Source organism: Chiloscyllium plagiosum, unplaced genomic scaffold, assembly GCF_037043375.1.
Source record: "Chiloscyllium plagiosum isolate Xiang-an unplaced genomic scaffold, Cpla_swu_hap1 HiC_scaffold_22, whole genome shotgun sequence".
Classification (NCBI taxonomy): Eukaryota; Metazoa; Chordata; class Chondrichthyes; order Orectolobiformes; family Hemiscylliidae; genus Chiloscyllium; species Chiloscyllium plagiosum.
The window spans coordinates 9,549,469-9,560,658 of NW_028270160.1; the positions used below are offsets into that span (position 1 = coordinate 9,549,469).

General features: G+C 38.9%; 1 protein-coding gene across 2 annotated transcripts in view; it reads left to right on the forward strand.

Annotated features, from left to right (window-relative positions):
* The window catches only part of LOC122561329 (metal transporter CNNM4), a 111,623-nt gene that overhangs the window by 91,004 nt on the left and 9,429 nt on the right, over nt 1-11,190 (forward strand). For both annotated transcript variants that reach the window (XM_043713034.2, XM_043713035.2), the window contains 2 exons: nt 4,133-4,231; nt 5,553-5,669. In XM_043713034.2, coding sequence (XP_043568969.2) covers nt 4,133-4,231; nt 5,553-5,669 — 216 coding nt within the window. The remainder of the gene's footprint in view (nt 1-4,132; nt 4,232-5,552; nt 5,670-11,190) is intronic.

Consider the following 11,190-nt stretch of genomic DNA (forward strand, 5'->3'; position numbering starts at 1 on the left):
CCTAGGATGCATCCCATCAGTTCTAGGGAATTTATGGGTCTTTAGCCCCATTAGTTTCTCCAGCACTTTTTTTCTAACAATAGTTACTGTATCTCTTTCCTCTCCTTTTTTTACCCCTTGAATAATTAGTAATTCTGGAACTCTATTAGTCTCTTCTCCGTGAAGACTGATGCAATGTATTTCTTCAACTCTGCCATTTCCTGGATCCCCATTATTATTTCAACAGCCTCATTCTTTTAAGAGGCCATTGCCAATGCTTTTTATTATTAGTATGCGCAGTGCAAAAATGCTTGAAATTTTGAAGGATAAATGCAACAAAGTCTATCATTCTGAAATGATATTTCATCCAAGTAATGGAATTACCTAATGCAGCATCATGTGTTTTCAAAGCTTAAAACTAGAACCTTCTGCCGACTTCCCCCCCCCCCCCACCGATTTCCTGAATGCTTTTCTTGTTGCAACTGCTTTTTGTGTTATTTGTTGTTTGACTCGCACAGGACCTCTCCTCCATGATAATCCTATACCCCTGTGCTCCGCAAGACCATGTCCTCAGCCACTTATACACTCACGATTGTGTGGCCAAATTCGGTTCTAACTCATTTCACAAATTTGCTGATGACACCATCATAGTAGGTTGGATCTCAAATAATGTCAAGACAGGTTACAGGAAAGAGACACAGAGCTGAGTGGCGTGATGGAAAAGCAATGATCTCTCCCTTAAAGTTAGCACAATGAAGGAGTTGGTCTTCGACTTAAGGAAGCTCAAGTAAATACGATTGTGATGTCCTCCATTCCTTTTCAAGTACGCCATATTTTGTATTACTACAATTTCATTTTCTTCTTCATACATCTCAGGCCACTCAAACAGGACTCATGTAAGTTCTTCATATTACTCAGTCCATCTCATGAGACAAGGAAACATTGAACTCCCTGACCTTATCTTAGTGTCTACACTCAATTCCTCAAGGGTAGCTGGGTTTGCCTGTATCTTATGGATTGGCTGAAGAAATTTGAGATTCTTGTAGATATTGCGAGATCAGCTTTGAGGTAATCTTCTAATCCCCCCTCTCAATTCACCAGTGTTCCCTGAGGTTTGATATCATTGTCATACAGTTGTTATTTGACTTGTTTTTTCCCTTTACTTTTTTGCATCTCCTGTCTTACTGCAGAAAGTCTAATTTAGACTGAGAACTGTGTCTGTATGAATCCCTGTTCTGTGGATATCTAAAACATGGTTTTACACTTTTGTTTGCTTATTATAGTGAACTTAAATATTTCAATTGGAGTATAAACTGCATCTCATAATCCTGATTTAAAACATTTGATTCAAGTCAGCTCATTCTCATCTCATCTACGACCGTATGCAGTACACACACGATGACCAGGGAAGGTGGTGAGTACAGATCTTGGGAGTATTCAGTCACCTTGCGATAAAGTCTTTCACTTGAAATTACCTTAAACCGTGGCACGAATCACAAATTATTATTCATTGCATATTCTCTACTTATTTGGATGTTGTATAAAGCATCTTGTGAGATTCATAAGAAACTTGCAGAAGCAGAATTAGGCCATTCTGCCCATCGATCTGTTCTACCATAGAGTCATAGAGATGTACAGCATGGAAACAGACCCTTCAGACCAACATATCCATGCCAACCAGATATCCCAACCCAATCTAGTCCTACCTGCCAGCACCCAGCCCATGTCCCTCCAAACCCTTCCTATTCATATACCCATCCAAATGACTTTTAAATGTTGAAATTGTACCAGCCTCCACCACTTCCTCTGGCATTCAATCAGTTGATAAAGTGCGGTGCTGGAAAAAGCACAGCAGGTCAGGCAGCATCTGAAGAGCAAGACAATCAATGTTTTGCATATTTCTTCAACATGAATGGCTATAACACGATTGAAGAACTTAGACCATTATTTGTAGAACGTGAACATTCCTCACCTGTATTAGCTATAACGTGATTCCAATCCCGTTAGTTTAAATGGTGCTGTTATTACCTGATTTTCTTGTAATGCAGGATTGCACAGGAACAGAACTATTGTGTTATATCCTCCAGAACACACTATAGTTATGGTTTTCTGGAAGTATAGTTATCACATTCAGTTTATGGGCAAGGTTTGGAGGAGGTGCTTTGGTAAATCTGTGAGCAACATTCTACTCGGTCCTAATGGATTACATGATAGCTTCAAATAATTTACTGAATTATAATAAGTGATTAAAAAATTGGATCATTGAATTCCAATGTAAAATGGAACATGGGATTTGTTTGCTTCCTGTAAATAAATTCCATTGTATAAAGGTTGAATCATTTTGCTATAATTCGTGACATTTGTGATACTGTCCTGATCCATTTTGTAGCTCATCATTTACTTCCTCATGCACCTTCTTACATAGCTGCCAGAACTGGGATTCAATGTAACACCACCTTTTCTTCCTCTACATGAAAAAATGAGAAGAGACTACTCTAATGAGGCATCTGCTAAACATTAATATTGTGCTCCACCTAAAACTGTGTTGCAATGTGTTGATGAATCATAAAGAGTAACGCCCAAAAAATCGGGTACTTGCTATTCTATCATAGAGTCATAGAGATGTACAGCACGGGAAAAGACCTTTTTGGTCCAACTCTTCCATGCTGACCAGATATCCTAAATTAATCCAATCCCATTTGCCAGCATTTAGCCTATATCCCTCTAAACCCTTCCTATCCATGTACCCATCCAAATGCCTTTTAAATGTTGTAATTGTACCAGCCTCCACCACTTCCTCTGGCAGATCATTCCATACAAGCACCACCTTCTATCTGAAAAAAAGTTGCCCCTTCTGTCCCTTTTAAATCTTCCCCCTACACCCTCTCACTGTAAACCTAGGCCCTCTCGTACCTTAAAAAACAGTAAAACTCAGTTTGGTTCACTGAAATTTGCAACAAACTTACATCAGGGTTTTTTTTTTAAATAATCGTTCAAGGGATGCGAGTGTTGCGTGGCTAGCCACCAATTATTGTCATCCTTCATTGGCTTCAGAAGATGGTGGGTAGAAACGTTATTGAACCACGTTGGGTTGTAGGAACACCCACAGTCCTATTAGGTGGGGAGCTCCAGGATTTTCACCAAGCAACAGTGAAGTTTCCGTGACAATAGAATGTGACTTAGTGGCTAACCTGCAACTGGTGGTGTTCCTGTGTATCTGCTGTCCTTTCCTTTTTAGGTGGTAGTGGGTAAACGTAGATTGGATTTATCCCTTGGTTTATAATCAGGTGACATGGTTTCAGACTAAGAGGCAGGTTATTTAAGACTGTGATGAGTAGTTTCTTCATTCAGAGGAAGATGATCCTTTGGGATTCTCCTCCCAAAAGAGCAGTGAAAGTTAAGTCATTATTTTCTCCCATGAATATGCTCAATGACACAGAGGAGTTTGGGGGAAAATGGTGTAGAGGCAGATGAGCAGCCAACAAGCTGAACGGCGGCTTTGTACTCTTCTTTCCAATGTTCATATATAACTGAGGTAACTTGACTGTATAGGATAAGGTGCCAGCTAGATATTTCAATATTTCTCTTTTCACTGTTCTCCTATTTGTATCTCCTCCCCAAAAGTACATGGGAAAGCCTGACAGCCAGAGGTGGTGATAATGGCACAAACAAACTCCAGTGGGAGAACTTGAATGTTTATGCCAATAAAATAGAAATAGACAGTGGGTCTAAAACAAGCCAGATCGGGTCCATGTCGTCTAGTTTGTAAGTTGCTTCCATAACTTTACGACATTGTCCCATTACCCTTTTTGATAGCAAAATCTTTTCCTAGGTCACCACCAGTTTGTTGTATTGGGAGTTCTTAATGGAAAAAAACATTAACTGAAATGTAATCTTACAGCATACAATGCACCCATTTTTCACTGGTATTTGCGCAGTTAACTCTTTGTGTTCAGGGTGAATGGTAAGTTGTTTTTATGTCTTAATTGCTTTTAAATTCAGTAGTCTTGCAATGGAGTCCAATTTTGTTAGAATATGTTTTTTGTGCTTGATGCTGTAAAAATTGTGAATTTTCTTTTGTGTATTCTTGCCTGTTCAAAGCAAATACTGAAGTGAAGTATTTTTCAGTTGTTCAACTTTGTCTCACTTGTAGGCAGCAGGTCAGATGGACTGAGAAGCCCAAGTGATGTGTTTTTCTTGGGAATAGATGCAGTAAATGACTCCGATATGACTGGATTCAAGACTAAACAGCGTAAGTATTTTGTTTTAAAAACAATAAATATCTGTTCAAGAAATACAAACAAAATATAAACCTTCAAACCAATTTGAGGGACAAAATGCTAAGCTCAGCAATATGCTCCCAAGGGCACAGGCGAAATAAGGGATTGGATTTTGCAGGACAGTGATTAGCTGAATATGCCTATTGGGTCTCTTAAAGCTCTATGGATCCTCAGTCTCTTCAACACTGTGTTTCCTAGTAATTCTAGGATTGTGATTTGTCAGTCATCCGGTTCGATTTTATTATTTTCTCGTCAAGGACTCAATCTCAACAATTGCAAAGTATTGAAAAGGCGGACAGTAAGAGGGCATGGGGAGAGCCAAGGAATGGGCGCATCACGTTGTCTGTTTCCAACCCACCTTCGGAAGATTGGCAGCATAGCTAGTTACATGACAATAATCATTACTCAGATGGATGCCCAATCTACCTAAGCCAAATGTAGGAGTCATAATCCCAGAAGAAAAGAGGTTTTCATCTCAATGAGAAACTAAATTGCTAAATTTGGGATATATAACTGTCATGTGCCATTTATTCAGAAATCTCTCAACACCAAGTTATAATCCAACAGGTTTATTTAAAATCATCAAGCTTTCAGAGCGCTGCTCCTTCGCTAGGTGAAGTGCTCCGAAAGGTTGTGATTTTAAATAAATCTGTTGCACTATAACCTGGTGTTGAGAGACTTCTGACTTTGTCCATCCCAGTCCAACAGTGACATCTCCCGCTCGTGTACACCATTTATCAAAGTGCTTGGGGTTTAATCTCTAATTTGTGCTGCTCTCATTTAGACATTGGTAGAACAATGACAGCATGATAATGGACTCCAGGGAATTAGAATTAGGCTGTAGGGGTGTGGAATTATTCAAGGAATCTCCAATGCTAGTCAACTTCCGAGGCTCTCAGTGGTGGAACAGCCAGCATCCTATAGAGTGTGCTGGCACAAACAGAAACCGAGTGGAGAAAGTAGTGTGGAGGTGGGAGTTCCGAATTTAAGAAGATTGCTGGAGTTATCCTGTGACATCCTTTTGAATCCATCAACCATAAGTTCAGGAACACCATTGCCAGCAGAGTCTTGAACAATTCTTTGTCTGCCTTCTGTGCAAGGGTGCAGTTTACGTTAGAAACAAATTAAAGAATGGTGAAATGAAAGGAAGATTCTGCGGAACTTCCCTTAAAAAAGAGCTGTCAAGAAAGCAAAAGCATTTTTCTTTAATGAGTTAAAGATTTTAAATAATGCCTCAGAAATCTTTACCCCTTTAACCTGTGTTTCTTTAAGATAATTTCTATCTATTTTCAGATGATGAAAACACCAGCGTCAATGTTGAACCTGAGGTTAACAATCCAGAACGGAAGAAAAGCCCTTCACTTAGCAGTTCAGAAGAGACACTTGGCAAAAAGCTCCTGAGGAAACTAAGTTAGTGCAACTGTTAATGTTATATATTTTCTAAAAATCCTACTATTGTGAAATGCAATACAAATATCATTACTGTAGTGCATAATTCTGTGCTGGGCTGGGGCCAGAGGAAATGAATATTTTTAAAAATGGGAACAGAACATCAAACTGCATCATATTCCTTAACTTGGCCCGACTGTTTCCCAATGCATTATCAATTGCTTTTTTAAGCCCATTTATGCCAACAATTTTAATAGCACAGCAGCTCTGAAACTGGTTCAACTTATCTATCTGCAACCCTGTGCTTTCAGATTTAAATGTTTTGTATAAATTTTCTCTAGCTGTCAATCAAGGTCTTTTCCCCAGTCGTCCCCAAGTAGCCTTATTTCCAGGGGTCAGGTTTGGCTGCTTTTCAGGCCATTGCTTATCAAGACCTGGCTTGGCTTTATGTTCTCTGGACTAATCACAGGCTTAGTTCCCCAAAATAAATCATCGCATGACTACTCTAAATCCCAGGCCTAGACATCTCCATATCCTCTGAAGTTTGTATGGCCTGGCCAAATAGATTTATCCAGACTTGAGTTAAAAGTGTTCTTCTTATGAAAACTTATCAAGTACGCTAAGCAGAGAACAACATTTGGGTTAGTCTCTATAATCCCTTTGGTCTAAGGTCAGGCTCAAAGAATTTGAAGTTTTGAATCTACACCCGTGGATTAAACGCTATCGTTTATTTGAGATGATAGTTACAGGTTTGTGACTTATTCAGTTTTCTTGAAAATATTCAAACTCTCACTGAGTCTATTTTCAGGAATTCATAAATTAAGAAAAAGAACTCATTTTACAGTTTCTAAAATAAATTTATTTGCAAAATATACAATTTGTGATAGTGTTGTCAGTGGGTAACTTATTTCTAAAATTTGGCTTACTTTTCCCAATCATTTCACTTAAATTAATTGCAGCCCTGTTGCTACTGGCTATTGGCTGCTTTTTGTATCACATGTATTGTATTTACCTGAGGACGCATTAGTTGGCTCCCCTCTTTTTTGGTCTCCTTGGTTGGCTACAACAAAGATTTTACATTCTTTTTAGCATGCAGCTATAGCTCTCCAACAAGAATTTAGTTAGTTGGTTTACCAGAAACAAAAAAGAGCTAATTACAAGGTTTGCTTGTGTAAAAGGAGCAGGTACTTGCTAACCCTCAAAAAAAAATTAAAGATATGCTGTCAAGCACACGGACAAACTCGGGTGGAAAGTTAAAAATGAGATGGTGTCAAGTACCAAAAGGAAGATAAAAAACATGCAATCTAAAATCTTTTAAGACGCTCTTGAGGTGCTGAGTTGGTTAGGGATGTCATGGAACAATGGCAGCCATGGATATTGCAGATGTCCTTTGAGTTCTGTGTTCAAATGTTTTCTAATTCATTTTGTCTCAGGATTTATTTTTCTTAAGAGAGCAGAGAGAGACAATCCAATAACAAATCTATCACATCTGCTCTGAGAATGTTGTTACCCTCTGAGAACATCATTACTTGAAATGCAGTACATTTCTGTCTTTGTGTGTCTGGATTTGTTGTCTCTTAACTGGATAATTGTAAGAGATTTTGTTTTTAATCTCCGACATGCAAACCTCTCACCTAGATGTAAACAGAAGAAACTGATTTCTTCGCATCTGGCTGGTTTCTCTTATGATAGAAATATTAATTTCAGTTTAGACTGGTTTTTGTTTATTGATTTTTCTTTAACTTTGGCTCAACCAGTGGTCAGGTAATTACATTTATAAGTCAATGTCTCTTCCTTTTGAAAACATTTCAGTCTGTGGAAGTCTCAGGTAATAAAATCAGACAATGGAAGTTAAAAATTGATAGCTTATATTTTATCATTCTTGTGACACTTGAGACAAATTAAATTTCCAAGGTGCAGTCACCTACTGTTAAGCTGATGTTAACTATTTGTGTTCATTGTCAATCAGCTTGACACCTCTCAAACTGCTGTAGATTACCACAGGTGTCTCCTATGCTTATCTTCAACCAAAATATGAAGATGATTCAGTAAATTCTTTTGCACAAGTTTGATTTGAATGCTTGTGGTGTTCTCAGACAGCTTCCAGATGATGGAAGCTTTTTTATTTAACTTTTTGTAAGCTGCTTCCTGCCCGCTATTTATTTTCTTTTCCAGCTCCTCCTCCTTTCTTCTCCTAAATTGTTGTTTGTGCACCATCCAGCAAATAGACACAATGACAAGGTGGAGAGGCTGATGTACTATAAACTCAGCATTTTCCACTGATGGCGTGAGTCAGATCACTATTGTAAACGCCAGATATGTACTGGTGAGCTGCCTAGACTGTCCTATTAGTGGGGGATTTTATTAAAGCTGAGGTAAAATAACAACCAATTACAATTTTACTGCAGGTCAACCTTAAGACCAGAACAAATGTGAGTGAAATTTATCAGCAGTGGTATAATGGTAACTAGATTTGATACTGTGTGACTGTTGCCTCCAGTAGTATTACGCCATGTGTGGCCAATCATACCCTTATTAGGTAGGCTGAAAAGGGGTTAATCTAATTTGATAGATTACTGATGTTGGGAGTCAAGAGACCACCCATGTCTTTCATTTGCCCTGGGGCACGAAATCTTGTTTGAAAACTAGAACAGAGCAAAAGGAAGATCCAGGGAGAGTATTTTTCTGTTCAAAGTACTCCTATAATTTTTTTTAAAAAGTTCCCACCGTGACTTTGTCATTTCAAAGCTGCTTGACTTTGGTTCACTCCCATGACATTGTTGCGTCCTACATGTGCACAGTAGGGGGCCACAATTAGAGACCACTCTATGGACCAATCCAGGGCTCCCTGGCCCTGGGAAAACTGAGTAACAGCAGAGATTGCAATGATCAGCTCCCAGGGGAGTCTGAAGTTTTGAACCTATTAAAATGAATGAATGAAGCTGCTCTGGGCTTAGTAGCTGTTCTCATTTAGTGCTGACAGTGGAACAGCTGAAGGAGAAGAAAGATTTAAAATTGGAGGGTTCCCATTGGGGCAAGGAATTTGCATTTTAAAAGAATTGTAGTAAATATTTTTATAAGTACTTTTCCCCCATACTTTCATTGGCCTTACTTTCCTGATTTGTACAGGCTGCAAAGCAGGTAACCCTCAAACTTTGTATAGATGTAGATTATTCCCCGTCTGCTTTGTTTTTGCACCTTTTTCGTCTTCCCCAACAGAATGATGAACTCACGTATAGGATAAATATGCATTTAATTTGCTCTTAAAATTTATTTCCCTCTGGTTAATGCTCAAGTTATATTTCTTGATGAGTGCATTGCGCTGTAGATAGTTTTCCTAGCACTCGGCTATTTGTGATCACACTAGGCTTCTGTAGCAAGCCCCTTAGCAGCCTTCAAGGCATTTCATAAACGACTTGTTACCAGTGTGAGCTGGAGAAGAGCACCACAAAAATATACAAAACAAATCAGTGAAAAGAAAGCGCAATTATTCAACACAGTTTTCTTTCATAGGATAGAAATCTTCAAACCAACTTGTTCAGTGATGTTACTGCACACCTATGGAGCAGGTGAGACTTGAGCAGAGTCCACCTGGCTCTGAGGAATGGACACTACCACTGTGCTGCGAAAGCTTCACGAACAAGGATGGAATTTGATCCCTCATGTCAGATTTTTTACCAAGTACCTTGTGAGCCAATGAATTATGTCTTGAAGTGTGTGGATAAATGGCAGTCAATTTGCAAATACTAAAGTGACACAAAAAGGAGTGAAAATAAAGATCAGCTCATCTGTTTTTAGTGGCATTAGTTGAGTGATGAGTGCTGGCCAGGACACTCCAAGGAAAGTGTTATGGGTTCTTCTAGATCCTCTTGGCCATGCCAGAATTTAACTTAATAATTTGTCCAAAGGTCACTGTGCCTAACAATGCAGCACTTAATACCTCACTGAAGAGATTTTCCTTAAAAAAAATATGCAGCTGCCTGAAACTACAAGCAGACTGATATAAAGCAGGATCCAGATTATCTACACGTATCCTCTAAATTCAAGACATTTGCAGGAAATGAACTCCCATTTTCAACACCATAAGTTAATATTTGTCACACTGTGAAGTTATCACCCTCTGCACCACTTCTTCAAATGACATAACTAGTAGTGTCTGCCTTTATAATGGCAGCAATTGTTTGGCAAGTTTGATAAATATGTACAGAGCAGAAAGATATTCCCTGTCCCACAAAAGAGTAAAAATGCTAAACTAAGTCCCCTGATGTTTGTCCCCTGTAAGTAAAGGTACAGAGCCATCTCAAATTGAAAAGGAGACCTGGAAGTCTTTACTTTTGATCTCTCACTCTGATTATTTATTTGTCTCAAACTCCACTCATGATATCAAATGTGCTTCTATGCTTTAAATCAGTCAGTTAAATTAGTTTGTTATGAAATTTGTATTCATGAAGTTTTCCTTTGCCTGTGAAAACGTCAAGCTCACAATTTGGGACACACGTAATTTGAGCCATGAAAAGTGGTTAGTGTAGAAATGCTTAAAAGGAACAGGTGGTGTTCCCATAGCTTTCCACTGCCAGGGTTTATCCTGCCTCATGTCAGGGTTGTTCTAGATGAAATAATGGAGATTGATTGCCAGGATTAGTCAACAACTCCATTATCACAATTTGCACCTACCAGGTCAGTAGAAGAGATGCTAGATGAACCTTGGTCTTTATTTCTCTAGCAACTCCTATATTCCTACACAGCCAAATACTTCTGGAATACAGTGGCTGCTGTTATGTAGCCAGAGAGGGCAGCTGTTCTGTGACTGCAATGCACCATATGTAATCATTATTTGGACAGCCAGTTAATGTTTAATGGTGATATGAACTGACAAATTATGCTTGATTAGGAATCTGGAAGAATTCCTTGCTTTTTTTGAGGTATGTAAGGGGTGTTTTGTCTCCATGTGAATCTCTGGGAATAGGCAGGCAGGAACTGACACACAAACATCTCCAAAAAGGGAGCATTGCATCAGTACTAGAGTAGCATTTCAAAGTATCGTAAGATGGTTGCAGTACAGGTTGAGGCCACTTGCCCATTGTGACTTTGCTAACTCTGCGAGAATTACTTGCCTAGTTCTACTTCCACCCATCTTTTCCCCATAGCCCTAGAATCTCCTTTAGATAATTACTTTGTTTTGAAGGCCTCTATTGAATCTGCCCCCACCACATTCTCTTTCAGTTCAACGAGATCAATTTGTGCTTGCTACATATCAATTTGTGCTTGCTACATATCATTTTCCCCATGCCCTTATCCATCATTTCCTTTGCCAGCCACCTTGACATGGTGTCCTCTGCTTCTTACCCCATTATCAAAGGAAATCTTCCTCACTCCCTGCTCTTACCAGTCCTGTCATGATTTTGAACACCTAAATAAAATCTCCTCTTAACCTTCTCCAAGGAGAACAGAGCCATCTTCTCCCAACTATTTACATAACTAAAGTTCCTCATCGTGGAAGTATTCTCATGAATCCTTTCTGAATGCTTTGATCCCCTGGTTT